This window comes from Hydra vulgaris, chromosome 05 (genome assembly GCF_038396675.1).
Source record: "Hydra vulgaris chromosome 05, alternate assembly HydraT2T_AEP".
Lineage (NCBI taxonomy): Eukaryota > Metazoa > Cnidaria > Hydrozoa > Anthoathecata > Hydridae > Hydra > Hydra vulgaris.
In genome coordinates, this window is record NC_088924.1 from 18,987,778 (window position 1) to 19,005,000 (window position 17,223).

The 17,223-nt window shown below is 25.3% G+C and overlaps 1 protein-coding gene across 1 annotated transcript in view; it reads left to right on the top strand.

The window, feature by feature from the left end:
• The window catches only part of LOC136071898 (uncharacterized), a 125,964-nt gene that overhangs the window by 49,776 nt on the left and 58,965 nt on the right, over nucleotides 1-17,223 (top strand). Inside the window, exon 6 of the mRNA XM_065797603.1 lies at nucleotides 10,415-10,546. Coding sequence (XP_065653675.1) covers nucleotides 10,415-10,546 — 132 coding nt within the window. The remainder of the gene's footprint in view (nucleotides 1-10,414; nucleotides 10,547-17,223) is intronic.

The following is a 17,223-nucleotide window of genomic DNA, read 5'->3' on the forward strand; positions in this document are numbered from 1 at the left end:
AAAAATACTTTGAAGCAAAAAAGTTATTAAAAAAACCATTTTATCATACTATAACATGGTTTTAAATGTGGAAAGGGTATATAAATGTGTTTCAACATTTAATTACAGTCCTGTTGTAAAGCGTTGAAAATTGTATGGCAAAACCATAATTAAACTTCGATAATGTTATAGTGACTTTTGTTAACATAATTTACATGGCTTTTAATAATCATTTATAATTTTTTATCTTATATCAATGATAGTGTCATTTTATTTGTAGCTTTTTAATATTGGATTTTTTTTTACCACCGTCACACTTATAACCATCACAAAAATATCATAAAAATGCTCGTAAAACTTCAAAGAACTATAAAACTCAGCATTCAATAATATCAAATATGTGCTTAAAACATACACCAAAATGCTGCATTAAGTCTGACAAAGTTATTTTGTTCAGAGGTGGTAAAAAGTAAATGTTACAACCATCACGCTACTAGAGTTAACTTTTGAAAAAAGTTCAAGACTTCTGCTGTTACTTTTTAATTTAAAAAGTTTAAGAATTCTGCTGTTACTTTTTAATAATTTACTTAATAATTTAATGCTGTTACTTTTTAATACTAAATTATAAGATATATTTCACATTTCTGGAAAGTTTCAAGTCATGTCCATTATTGCTTCATTTTTAATAGCTTAAAGAATATCAAATGTTACGACTGTCAATCTTGGGGAATGGCCTATATATATATATATATATATATATATATATATATATATAATATATATATATATATATATATATATATATATATATATATATATATATATATATATATATATATATATATATATATATATATATGTATATTATATATATATATATATATATATATATATATATATATATATATATATATATATATATATATATATATATATATATATATATATATATATATGTATGTATTAATATATCAACCCTCGGAATTAGGATCAGCATTCAACAATGCTGACCTAACTGCTGACCTAAAAGTGTTTGAGGTCAGCAGTTAGGTCAACATTAGGTTAACATATATATATATATCGTTTCTATGTTTTATGGTAAGACATTTATATCATTGGCAAATTATTGCCAACTTCATTTTTCTTAATTCCGAGGGTTTATATATATATATATATATATATATATATATATATATATATATATATATATATATATATATATATATATATATATATATATATATATATATATATATATATATATATATATATATATATATATATATATATATATATATATATATACATATATATATATATATACATATATATATATATATACATACATATATATATATATATATATATATATATATATATATATATATATATATATATATATATATATACACACACACACACATACACACACACATTTACAATTAATTCCCAATAAGTTGAATACCGGTTAACTCAAGCTTTTGTTATGACGAACTGTTTCTCTTGGTTTCTTAAAGTTATATATATACATATATATTAGGGTATATATGTGGGTAATTATATATATAGGTATATATTAGGATATATAAGTATATATTAGGGTATATATGTATATATATAATTTGGGTATTAATCTAATATATACATTAGGGTGGGGCATAAAACACCAAAGTCATTAAAAAAAATACCATAATAATTTTTCTGGTTCCTTTTGATATGTGTATTAAAAAACTTAATTTTTTTTTTATGAGTACCCCTATGGTTGGTCCCAGCAGTCCAAAAATTAGAAAATTTATAATTTTTGTAAATAATAAGGGGGGCAGGGTCACTTAAAAATATTTTAAAGATATCTTAAGGGTTATTTTTGTAGCCTGATATATCTATTTTTAGATTATGTTTTGTTTTATTGCAAAAGATGATGGAAATGGTCAGCCCCACCTATTAAAATACATGATGTTTATATTTGAGAGGTAGGGGCGGGGCGTATATATATATTTTCCTACATATTTTAAATAAAAAATATTTTTGCATTTGCATTTATTTTTTAAAGAAAGATTATTTTAAAGTTTTCAACCAAGATTTTTTTTCTGTTGTCTGAAATTTTACCTGATGATCTGCAACAACTAATAAGTTAGCTTGGCTATCTTCGTTTCTAAAAGTTTCAATGAAGTCTTGACCAAGTTTAATACCACGTTCTGCACCATCATTTACAACAAGAAGACCAGTGACATAATTTTTAAATCTAATGTAACCCGAAAATTTTTCCCAGTGTGATGAACTGATTTAAAGCCATTCTGTCTCATGTAATGTCATTTTTAATAAATCAAATAAAAACCTGCTTTCAGGACCAATAAAATCTTCAATATTTTTTAGTTATTTTTTTTTCATTGTCAGTAAAAATTTCGGAATTCAGTTTCCCCATTTTATAACTGGTGGGCTTCGCTGTTTGAGCTAATTTAAGAGCTAATTTTTGTAGCTGATCTAACGGGAAACATTTATCAGCAAGACCATAACCACAAATCTTTCATTTAAATACCAATTGTGCTTTTTAAGTGATTTCAGTACGGCTTCTGCTGGTTTGAAACTGAATTCAGAATATTGTATTATTTCATTAATAGCTTTTAGATCTAAAGGAGGTTTTATGGCAGGGATAGGAGCTTTAATAAACCATGGAACATAAAATAGTGCTGTAAATGAAGCAATTTCATAAATCAGCTTTCCCTCTTGCAATGATATTATGTTAGGACATAAGTTACTGAATTGTGGCTGAAGAAGATCATATGTTAAATAATAAACTCCCTGTGCCATAAACCTGGCATGATGCGAGGCCAGGTATTTTATACAACTGCTAATTGTATAGAATACTGGTAGTCATTTCTTGGAAATATATCATTATCTAGGCAATTTTGAAGGAATGTTAATGATTCAGAAGCCTAAATTTCAAAAAACTTTATTATTAAAACTTATAATTAAACACATTAATCTAAATAGGACAATTAAACCAACCTGCTTTTCCAAAAAAGATATAATTTTTTTTTCTGAGTCAAATCTCTTCAGGTTATCATAATTTATCTTCTTTTCAAGAATCGATTTCCAATTGCCCTTCAGCCTATCAAATAACTCAGTCTTTGGTCCACTTGTTTTACCACCAGTAAGAACATTTGAAAAGTGCTAAAATATATTTATTTTAAATCACTTAAATAAATTTTGTTAATAAAGCATTTAATTCATCAAGAAATATTAATAATAAAATTTATAAATAAATATAAAAATATTATATGATTTTTTCAATATTTACCTTAATATGTAATTCATAAACGTGATGCCGACAAGCCATCCAAATTAAAGCTTTTCCTCTCCACTGCTCAATAAGAGTACAGACTCCTTTTAGCCAACCAATATTTGTAACTGTGGTGTCAAAGGAAAGACAATCAACATAGTCAAATAGCTCCCAGTCTTATAAAGTTTTTTTGATTGCTTTCCCAAGCGACTCAGCAGTGCCATCTTTCACAATTAAAATACCCAAAAGTTGGGATTCTGAGAGATCTATTGAACTGATTAGTACAGCTACTCCTTCAACTTTTTCTTTACCAAGTTCTTTCATTTCTAACATAATTGTTGAGTCAAAATGCACATTAAGACTTTTACCCTTAGTCAATGTAATAAAGTTGTCTTTAATATTACAGGTACTTTTTCTTATGCTTAATTTTTTCTGCCTCAAAACTAACGACAGATGATTTTTCTATTTCTACTTCGTTTAGAAATAGAAAAATCATCTGTCGTTCCAGAACTATTATTTATAAGAGAAGCAAGAGTTGCACTCAGTGCAGTCAAACTTATTCCATATCGTGATGCTGTTGGAGCTAAATCTTTTCCTATATTTTTTAGAATGATAAGAGGAACAACATTAGATTTTCTGATTTTTCTAGAAGGCTGTAGATACTCTTCATCTTGGTTATCATCTAAAGTATTAAAATTTTTTGTTGTGTTTTCATATTTCTCAGTAACCAACTCTTTCTGTTTTCTTAGGGACTCTTTTGTTCTTTGATTTCTTATTTTCATTTCTCTTTTTGTTTTGTTTTTTACAAATTTCTGTGAAATTTTATCTTTACCTAACATTTTCTGAACACGCGCTCCTTTCTGGTTGTTAAGAAAATCTGCATCTTCTCTTCTAGTTTTTATATCTTTAGTTTTATCTTTCATAATAATACCTTCACAATTCTTTTGACTTACATCAAATACCTCATCTAGCATTCTTGAAAACTGTTCTTTTTTTAAAACTAAATTTGTACTTTTATAAATATATAAAATTGTATGACTTTATAATTGCTACTTATATAACATAAATTCGAAATTGGATTAAACTAGTAATTAAAATTATTTTGAATTTGTAAAAACCTGATATGCTTGTCAGTATTAATAAAAGGAATTGGTAAACATTTTTGGAGACAACCGCCTATTTCAGCACATTGTGCAGTAAAGAAATCACCAAGAGGACATGAAGCTATATTAACTGAGGAAATGTTTGGAAAATCAGCTTTTAGCATAAGATCTCTGTAATGGTAATATTGCAATACAGTTATTTTAGTTGTCAATTATGTATTAGGTATTGTTCCAATTCTTTTTCCAACAAGAAAAACTTCACGATGAGATATTTTTCCGAAAATTTTGCTTGTTTGCATTATTTTTATTTACACTAAGATAAACATTTTAAAAATTACCGATTTTTTTAACTTAACCCTTTCCCCCCTACCTCCCAAATATAAACATTATGTATTTTAATGGGTAGGGCTGACCATTTTCATCATCTTTTGCAATAAAACAAAACATAATCTAAAAATAGATATATCAGGCTACAAAAATAACCCTTAAGATATCTTTAATATATTTTGAAGTGACCCTGCCCCCCTTATTATTTACAAAAATAATAAATTTTCTAATTTTCGGACTGCTGGGACCAACCATAGGGGTACTCATAAAAAAAAAATTACATTTTTTTAATACACATATCAAAAGGAACCAGAAAAATTATTATGGTATTTTTTTTAATGACTTTGGTGTTTTATGCCCCATCCTAATATACATATATATTAGGGTGGGCCATAAAACACCAAAGTCAGTTAAAAAATTTCCATAATAATTTTTGTGGTTTCTTTTGATATATATATCAAAAAAGTATATATAAATTATTTTTTAATGGGTACTCCTATGGTTGGTCCCAGCAGTCCGTAAATATAAAAAATTTTCATTTTTGTTCATATGGATGAGGCAGGGTCATTTACAAATATTTCAAAAATACAATAAAGGTTATTTTTGTGGCCTTATATATCTGGTTTTAAATAAAGTTTTATGTTTTTGCAAAAGATGATGGTAATGGTCAGTCTAATCATTTGAATACCTGTTATGTATGTTTGGGAGGTGAAGGGGGGGGGGTTATTAATTTAAATTTTTCATTTTGATGTAAATAAAAATAATGTCAACAAGCAATAGTTGCAAAAAATTATCTCGTGAAATTTATTTGTGGAAAAAGAATTAAAACAACCCCTATCACACAATAGCCAACTAATAAAAATGTATCATAATACTATCATTACGGAAATTTTAGGCTAAGATCTGTTTTTCCAAAAATATCTTTAGTTAATACAGTTTCATGCCCACTGAGTGATTTTTTTACTGCTCAAAGTGCTGAAATAGACGGTTGTCTCTAAAAATATTTACCATGTGTCCTTTACAAAGTAAAGAAAATTTGGCAAAAAGCAAGAAATCCTTTTGTTAATACTGACAAACCTATCAGGTGTTTGTTATATAAAGTTCTTTTTAATTTATAGTTTAACCTTTTTTACTACTTTTTTGTAAAATTAGATTGGTTTGATTGTCCTAATTAGATTAATGTATATGACTATAAATTTTAATTATAAAGTTTTTTAAAAATTTAGGCTTCTAAACCATTGAGATTTCTTCAAAATTGCATAAATAATGTTTCCAAGAAATGAATATTTTATAAAATTAGTAATTTTTTGGTCTGGTGGCAAAGACTTTTGCTTTAGATTTCTGATGGCTTACATCATAATGACATCATGGCAAGTTTAAGGCACAGGTAGTAGTAAGTAATCAGGGTTGATATTTGACCGGGGCTGGGACCAGAGCTGGGTTTGATAAAATATAGCTGGGGCCACGGCCAGGTTTTTCACCAGGGCTGCATGAACATTTATACATCCTAAAGTATATTTTTTTTATTCAAAATTCATGTTACATTTTGTATATATATGCATATATAAACATCATTTTCATCATCATTATCGTTATCATCATCATCGTCATCATCATCATCATCATCATCATCATCATCATCATCATCATCATCATCATCATCATCATCATCATCATCATCATCATCATCATCATCATCATCATCATCATCATCATCATTATCAGGCTTTAGCCTTCCTCTTTCAAGCTGTTTCTCTAATATAAACAATCTAGAGCATTGTTTTTTTCTTAACTAAAGCTCATTCATACAATATGTAAGGCACTCTCTGCAAGTTTTCTTACTTCTACCTAGAGTGTCCAATACTGGTCAAAAAATGAATAATGGTATTTCGGTATTATAATAATTTAATACAGGAATACCGGTATTAAAACTAGTATTAAATATTTTAAATTTTTAAAGCAAAGTAAATAAATTTAAGAATCATGAAAACTTGAAAAGAATGCAAATTTGTTGATCTCTTAGGTAGAACCTTTATTTTTTATTCCATGAAAGTAACCACTTAAAAAACAAAGAGCATCCAGAGTTTTGTCATCCATTCTGCACCACAACTTGTTTAAAATAATAACGGCAGCAGAAAATACTCTTTCAGATTCAACGCTAGTTGGCCAAATTATTAAAAGAAGATCATAAACTCGTTGGAGATATTTTTTTTGCACGCCTTCATTTTCAAAGAGACTCATTTCTTTTTTTAGACACTTGATTATATTACCAGCGCGTTGTGGTTGTTTCCTGACAACCTTATACTTTATTCGTTTACAAATGGCCTTGTACATGTCTTTTTTCATTGATTTCTCAGAATTTTTTCCTCTGTCAATCTCAACTTCGCTAACCTCAAAGTGAAGAATTTCCCGGGCTCGTTCTTCAACAGCAGTTCTTTGATTCCAAAGTCCCTTCTGGTTTACAATGCCCAAAATTGAGCTGAGATTACTTGCTTTTGATGCACTTGGAAAGTTAAAACTTTTTTCTAATGAAACTGAATTTCTAATACCTTCTTCATGAAGTATACCAATATTGCTAATAAAACATAAAAAACAACCATCCAAATACCGAAGTACGGATATTTAAGCCTTTTAATACCGGTATATTTTTATTTTTTTCTAATCTGTCTTAGATTATGCCTCCTTTTACTTGTCTTGCAAGAGTCACACCACAGATCCATCTGATCATCCTCTCTTTTGGCAAATACTACACTATATAAATACTAAAGTTTTTATAACAATGAAAAGATATTGTATACCAGCATCTAAATAAGTAGCAAACATATATGTTTATATCCATAATTTGTATGGATAAAGTGCATCTTGGAAACTTTTATTACTTATCGAATAAAAGTTTGGAAGGTTTTATTACATCTCTTCAATTTTAAGTCAAACCTCATTCTACTCCACATTTTTTACCATCTTGAGCAGTTGTTTTATTAACTTTTTTTCCTTATTTTTTTCATCTTTTTCACAAGAACATATTTCTTAAGAACTAATATCTTTTTATTATTGCAAGTAGCCAATGTAAAATAGTCCTGCCTGATGTTAAGCTCTGTTAGTCTCAGTTTACTAAATCTTGTATCTTATTTCAGATATTAGGTTCTAGAGACTTTTTGTTAGTCTTCAACAGTGTCATTAACTAAGGTAAGCCTAACATTTAATCTATAATTCATGGGTCTGATCTTTTTACTTCTCCCAGAATAAAGCAGAGTTATTTGCAAAGAAATCTTACTCTAATTTGACTCTTGAATATAATGACCATACTTCCTGCCAATTAAACAGATAAACCAATTCTTAAACATCCAAATCACTCTGGCTTCCAATGATAAAGTTAATTCTTAATTAAACACTTCTACAGCTTGTCCTCCAGAATAGATTTCCATCATAGTCTTAAAAAAGTGTTCTCCAGAACTCTCTTCAACTTTTGCCAAACTTTTAAAAAGTGCTAAATAAGTGCTTCCGATTTTTCAAAAGTCTCATAAACACTTTGACCTCTCTAACTATGCTACCATTAGTCTTCACTCTGTTATTAGTTTCTTTATATAAAGGTTTTGAGGTGATTAAATTATTTCTTTCTAACTGCAGTATTAAAGTTGTTCTTGAAGGCCTACTATCTTCTTTATTTTAAGTAACTTTAAAGATACCACAAGGTTCTATCTTTGCTCCTGTATTGTTTCTTATTGATAATAACGATCTTTACAAAATCTAAAGTGGCTCTATATGCTGACGACTCAATTTTATACTCTTGTCTTGACAAAAAATCTTCACTTATTATTGCTTAGTACAAGCAGTTGATTTTAAATCTGATTTCTCTTCTGTAACAGCCTAAGGCTTGCTGTGGTTTATAGATTTAAATTCTGGACTTAAAATCCACAATTTTTGTTAGACAAGAAAACTCATTTGTTTACTGTAAAAAATGTTGCAATATTGTTGGCATTCCTATATTGATGAATAACAACCCTCTTACTCTCAGGCAAAGTCTATAAGCACATTGTAAATGTAATCAGATCTGCTTTATCTGTCAAGCTTTAGCCACTCTTCGATTGTTGTAAGGTTACATTTCTTTCTTTTTTCTATAAATACAATCATGGTCAATGCTCAAACAAGTGATCATCTCTATAACAATAAACCAAATTACGTTCTTGTATGACTTTTTATTCAACGAGTTGCATCCTTTTACTGTATCTGTCCCTTCATGCTATAAAAACTTTTATTCAGCTTTTTTCCTTGAACATCAAAAAAAACTTATAACTCTTACCCATTTTTATGTTTTCCTTTTTTTTACAAATTACAAACTTTTAAGACTTCAGTTGCACGTCTTCTAGTATTTTAACTTATTCTCTGTTTTAAAGTAACTCATAACTTAATAGTGGTTGCTTGCAATCTTGTTGGAAGTAAATTAGAGTTTGAAAATATTTAGATGTATGCCAGTATTTAATAAATAGTAAATGTAAGCATAAAATTAAAATATATTAAATATTATAGTTTTTTTCTAGCCCTGGCTATCAACCCCTGCTAAATGTTATAATTTTGCCGGCGCCGGGTTTGCAAAAAGTTTAATTTTTCGCTGGGGCCAGGGCCCTGGTCACTTACTAAGAGGGAGTTTATTATTTAGCATATGATCACATAACTTCAGCCACAATTCAGTAGCTTATGTTATAATATAATATCATTGCAAGAGGAAAAGCTGATTCATGAAATAGCTTTATTTATAGCACCGTTTTATGTTTATGATTCATTAAAGCTCCTATCTCTGCAACAGCACTTGCTTTTAATGAAACAATACAATGTTTTGAGTTCTTAAACTTTTAAAAGTTTTTAAACTTTTAAAAGTTCTTAAAGTCTTAAACCAGCAGAATCTGTACTGAAATCACTTAAAAAACACAATTGGTATTTAGATATAAGGTGGTAATGTCTAGCAGATAAATGATTACCTGTAGATCAGTTACATAAGTTAGCTTTTAAGATATCTCAAGTAGCCAAGCCTGCCGGTTATAAGATGGGAAAACTGAGTTCTGAAATTTTTATAAACAACAAAAATAAAATAACAAATAAAGATTTTATTGATCCTGAAAGCTTTGTTGTTGTTTTTTTGATTTATTAAAAATGACATAACATGAGGCAGAATGGCTGAAAATCAGTTCATCAAACTGGGATTTACTTCCTGGTTATATTAGATTTAAAAGTTATGTCACTGGTCTACTTGTTGTAAATAACAGTGCAGAATGAGCCGTTAAATTTGGTCAAGACTTCATTGAAACTTTCAGAATTGAACAAAATAACCAAGCTAGTTTACTGGTTGTTGCTGATTATCTTCTAAAATTTCAGATATGAGATAAAAAATCTTGGCTAAAAACTTTAAAATAAACTTTCTTTAAAAATAAAATGCAATTGTAAATATTTTAAATTTTGAATACATGGTAATTTAATAATAATTTGTTTGCACCCTATTCTATTTGTAATTAATTAGTACACACACACACACTGCTGGAATTAACCATAGGAACACTCTAAAAACTTATATATTTTTTTGATACATATATCAAAAGGAACCACAAACATTATATATATATATATATATATATATATATATATATATATATATATATATATATATATATATATATATATATATATATATATATATATATATAAATATATATATATATATAAATATATATAGCTGAAGGTACTTTGTTGCAATGGAGTATATGGTCAAGCTGTAATACATCAAATGGATATGGATTTAATAACAGAACAAGATATTTGGATAAAGAATGCTTTACAGAATTCAAGGAATGTTATGTATACAAAGGTAAAGCAAAAAATTATACTCATTAATAACTGTTTTTTTATGAATTTGAAAATATTGTTTAAATTAAACTTTTGTATTTATATTGTAATTCTTTTAAATTTTTTGTTTTGCAGTCTAAAAGCATTTTTGTGCAATTTTGATTTCAATAATTTGTTTAAAGGTAAACACAAAAACACTTACTAAACACAAGTTTAGTAAGAGTAAGTCCAGTAATTTCTATTTGTATGTCCAATACTTTTTTAATTTTCAAATATATGTGTACACCTGTGTATATACTTACATATATGTATATATATATATATATATATATATATATATATATATATACATATATATATATATATATATATATATATATATATATATATATATATATATATATATATATATATATATATATATATATATATATATATATATATATATATATATATATATATATATATATATACAGTTTATGGCTCTTGCAGAAGTATAATTTTTTCTCTAGTATAATCGTCTATCGTATAAGTATAATTGTCATTGTAACTAAAATGAAAAACACAAAGTTATTTAAAAAAATATATATATAAATATATATGTATATATATATATATATAGATATTTATATATATATACATATATATATATATATATATATATATATATATATATATATATATATAGATATATATATATATATATATATATATATATATATATATATACATATATATATATATACATATATATATATATATATATATATGTACATATATATATATATGTGTATATATATATACACATATATATATACACATACATATATATATATATATATATATATATATATATATATATATATATATATATATATATATATATATATATATATATATATATATATATATATATATATATATGTATATATATAAAACACTTTATATTCATCTTAATTTATTTCTTTAATAAATATTGTGTTATGTATTCTATGATCTACTTGCAAAACACATTTCTTATATTTATCCTATTGTTTTTATAGTATTGTTATTTAATATTATTCAGTTTAAATAATTATTTAAAATTTTTTTTCAAAACAACTCCAATAGGTAACTACAAAAGTGTATAAAATGGTAGTTTATGACTCTTCTCATAAACTAGCTTTTTTGATTTAATAAAAGAGAATCAATTAAAACAGAAAAAACACGAGTTTAGGCTGGAAAAAATTGTTTGTTTAATATTTATACATCAAATAATGGACACTAAAAGAATTCACAGCTAAAAAATATAAATGAAGTTACAAACTTTCTTCTTCGCTAAAGTTAGTAACATCTTCAATGGCATTACAGAGTAGCGTTTTATTATTTTACTCTGTAACGTATACAAATGTTATATATATACAATTTATTCTGAATTAAAAGTAAAGTAATTGTAAACTTACACAATACTGAACAAAATAAAGTTTGGCAAATGTAGTTTGTATTCTTCAATGCATAAAAAGTACTCAATGCTCAATGTTATTAATACAATTAATTAAATAAATTAAATAGTTGTTAACTTTTTTCGCTCATTATGTTTCACTCTGGCTCTTTTAATACTAACTATATTAAGCATTGATAGAAGCATCCTGTGACACTTTGTTGGTATTAAAATAGAATTCTGAATGACATTTAAACAGATTTTCTGGTGTAATATCTCAAGCCTGAAATAAAATTGTCATAAATTTAAAGATTATAACATAATCTTATAACAATAAGCTCAATAAACATGACTAAAAATTTGATTTTTTTATAACAAAGAGCAGTTAATGCAATTTTTTCAAAAATGTCCCTTAACGCGTTTTTAAAATAACTTCTTCAATTATATATGAAAATGTATTTTTATTAAAAAAGTATAAAGCTCACAACAAACCAACTAATCTTTAACATATAATGTTTTATTTTATTTAATCCATCTCTAAGTTAATTTAAAAATCATTCACATAGTTTAATTAATCTATATGTTTTTATATCTCTACATTTTAATTAATATCTATAATGTGTTTGACATCAGCAAAAAATTGCTGACCTTGTTTCTACGTTTTATGTCTAAAGCATTAAGTTGAATTTTTTTACCAACCTGATACCGACGGTAAAAGATTACTATATCTATCCGATAACAACTGTGGAGTACTCCAATATCATCTGTACACTTTTGTCCAAGATCATCTGTATTTTTCTTTTACTCTAATAACATCTGTCCAATATCATCTGAAAATTCAACGACCCCTAACAACATCTTCAGAAAGATGTAACTACATCTGGTAATTTTTCTCCAAGTCCAATAACATCTGGATAATTTTCTCCAGATGTAGTTACATCTGAAAAAATTTCTATATGTAACTACATCTGGATAAAATAATACATTATTAGTTAATCATTTTAAAATAACTTCATCTAAAAATCTACAGATGTAGTTGTACAGATGTTATAAAACTTTGATAATTTAAAAAATGTAACTACATCTTTAATATTCATTTAATTTTTGCACAGATGTTATTAGACACCAATGAAATTTTAGATGTTGTTGAACAGATGTAATTAAACCTCATTATATTTACAGATGTCATTGGACAGATGTTACTAGACATGGCAAAAACAGATGTTGTTACCCTGACCCATACTAACATCTAATATTTAAAGGTTGGCAATAATTTGCTGACCTTAAACTGTTAGAAAAAAAAAAATATATATATATATATATATATATATCAGGCCTTGTTAAGAAGCGTTATGCAGCTCGCATTTTGCTTGCGAAAAGGCGATTTGCCTACGCAATCTGCAGTTTTGCGCTACGCAAAAACTATATCTTTTAGAATATTTAAATTATCTTTTGATTGTCGTTAAGGTGACGTAACATAACGTTTATTCGGAAGAAATAAAGTCGTTAGTAAAAGCATTTAACCGCAATTGTAAAGTAATAGATTTTTTGTTAAAGAAACAGTTAGTTTCATAATTTTTTGTTGTTGTTGTTAAAAATTAGTTAAAAAAAATAAAGTGTTTTAAGTTTTAAGGAATTAAATATATAAATTCCTTTTAAATATAAAAATTATTTTTAGTCATAATAGTTCGAAAAATGCACGATTTATTTTGATGTAAATATTTTATTAATAAGATATTTTGTTTATTGTTAATTCAATAACGTAAAGTTTTAAAGATGTTCGTTCAATTTATGAAAATAAATTATGATCACGAATATGTTATCGGTTACTGATAAATAACAAAAAAAAAAAACTCTTTATTGTTTAAAAACGTTATTAAAAAGAGTTCACAAATTAGATAAGGCAAAATTTATTAACAGTTAATAAAATAACCAAAAACCAACTGTAAAATCATAAGAAAATAAACAAACATTATTTTACGTTTCATGAAAAAAAAAATTTTTTTAAAAATCAAATTTAGTTCATATTTGAAAAAAACAATAAAAATGATTTTTTAAATAAGAACTTAGATTTTATTTGTAACTTTTGTTGTAGTGAGAAAAAAAAAAACTGTTAGTATGATTTTTAACGCGTTATTAAAAAACTTTAATTACAATGCGGTACTTGAAAAGACGCTAGTGACGCAATATAACTTCTATTGATGCAAAATATATTTGCTGAGTTGAGTTACTTAGAAATGCGTTACGCGTTTTCGCTACGCAGCGAAATCTCGTAACAAGGCCTGATATATGTATGTACATATACATATTTATATATATAATATATATATATATATATATATATATATATATATATATATATATATATATATATATATATGTATATATATATATATATATATATATATATATATATATATATATATATATATATATATATATATATATATATATATATATATATATATATATATATGTATATATATATATATATATATATATATATATGTGTATATATATATATATATATATATATATATATATATATATATATATATATATATATATATATGTATATATATATATATATATGTATATATATATATATATGTATATATATATATATATATATATATATATATATATATATATATATATATATATATATATATATATATATATATATATGTATATATATATGTATATATATATCAAGGGCGCCCAAATCTTCTAATAATCCATTGAATTTTAAACCTTAAATTGAATTTGTTTCACCAATTAAAATAAATACTTATCAACTTGCCAAAATTTTTAAGCGACCTTTCATCTTCACTGATACCTTCAAAATTCTGTACCAAAGACTCTTTTTCTCTTGTTAAATGTGTTATCCGATCTAATATCTACAAAAAATTTCTAGTTATGATATAACAAGTTTACTTACAAACATACCTTTGCAAGAAACCATCAACATTAGATTTAAAAGAACTGTTTATTTTTTGCTACAGCTCTAACTCATTTCCTTTTTAAAGGGAAAATGACTAAATTTATGTTTTTAAATAAAAATGGTTGAAATCTATTACAGTTACAGTTATAAAATCAACACTTTTGCTACTTTTCTTTCCCTTAGAAATCGATGTTTTATCCTTTCTCGATTTCATTAATGGTAAACATATCTCAATATTGTTCACAATGGAAAAAGAAACGAATCAAAAAATTTTCTTTTCGGACATTAACTTATATAAATTGAAATCTTCTGTACAATCTTAAATTTTTCATAAAAAAACCCATCCTGGTCTTTACACCACATTTTATAGTTTTACTCTAGTATACAAAGTAAGTCTCATTAGATGCTTAATTGACAGAATGTTTAAAATTAATAACACTAAATATGGCCTTCAATTTGATATAAATGATTTTTTAGTTAATATGTAAAGTTCACAACTCTTATGTGAAAAAAATCTCTAATATTAATCAAGTTAAATCAATTATTAATAAAATCTTTCAATCTTCCCTACATTGGAAAATTATCAGATTTAACTAAAAAGAGATTAAATCGTTTTATCAAAGACATTGTAAATCAGTCTCCATAAAGTTAGTTTTTGCTTTATTTAAAATTTCCAACATATTTTCACCTAAAGATCCAATTCTGACAGAGTTCAAATCATTTGTTGTCTATTTAATTTGTAATTTGTTTGCGCAACATGTAATTCTTGTTATATTGGGGAGATAACTTGCCATTTGAAGACACGAATGATTGAACACTACCAGAGAGACAAAAACATATATTCAAATAGAGATGTGTGTCGTTTTTTTGGTTCTTGTTTTTTTTGCCAAAAAAATAAACTGCTTCGTTTTTTGGTTTTTTTGGTTGTTTTTTTTAAATTACTCTTTTTCTTATTTTAAACACTGAAATAATTTTAAAAATTTGTTTTTAGGTGTTATTTATTAAAGGAGAGTTTTCATTCTTTTATTTAACATAGATTTTGTTAGAATTGCCTAAAGTTCTTCAAGTATCAGATCCCCCCCCCCTTCTTTTTTTTTTTGTGTGTGTATTTTTTTAACTAACTACTTTAACACCTTGAGCTTTAACATTTAAATAAATATCACCTCAACAGTGTGTTCTTAGGAGATATTTATTAAAAGACTTTGTCATTCTCTTATTTAACATGTTTTACAAGTTCTTCAAATGTTCATCAAATAACTTAAATAATTTTTCTTCAATAACTTGCTTATATTAAGCTAAAATAAAACTAAAAAAATTATTTAAAGAAACATTTTTTTATAAAATACAAAGACATCATAAGTAAAGGGTCTTTTTTTGTTTGTTTTTTTATGTAGATATGTTTTTTTAGTTCAAAACTATTTTTCCTTAACATTAAAAACAAATTTTTCAAAAGAATGAATGAAAACTAATTATTGTAATTTGTAGAATGAATGAGAACTTTATAATTTATAAATGAAGTTTTTAATTTATAAATGAAGTAACACTGCAATGCAGAATTTATATGTATTGTATAAGTTTTGCATAGTTTTAATTTTTTTTTTAATTTTGCTATTTTATTTTATGCTTTTTGTTTTTTAGTTTTATTTCTGCAATTGCAAATAAATTAAATTTGTCAACATTTAATTTCAGAAAGCGGAAATAGTATTTTCAATCATGTTATAAATAATATTGCATAAGTGTGTTGTTGTATTTTTATTTTTTAATTTTATACCTTTATGTTAATAGTTTTAACACATAAGATTATTAATGATGATATATTGTTGTTTTGAAAATACCTAATGTACCAGTTTATCATAATTTTTAGTAAAGTAAATTTTCAGTGATACAATTATTATTAGTAGTTTTTTAATAATATTACTGAGTTATGAAATTATCTTATAGCCATTATAAGGTATTGTAAGCATTAATTAAACAGTTTTCTAATCAAAATAGTCGCATCATTTAGTTGTTTGATTAGAACATACTAATGAGTAGTAATAATAGATTAGTCTGTGGCCTCACTGGGGGTAGAAAGAAATCATCTGTGAGCATTTTATTTAAGCCAGCAAGCCAGGTCAGCAAAGCAGAAAGAGTTAAATGTTCTTTTTGCAATGATGTTATGTCGAAAAGTGAAATATGAATGGCCTTGCATATTAAGAAATTTAGAAAATGTCCAGTTGAAGTCAAACACAAATTTTTAAATAATGACACAGTCATGTCCCAATCTCATTTCTTCAGCTTTCTGCTACAAGTGCTGCTTGCAAAAGAAGTTTTAGCAGTTATGCAAATATTCACA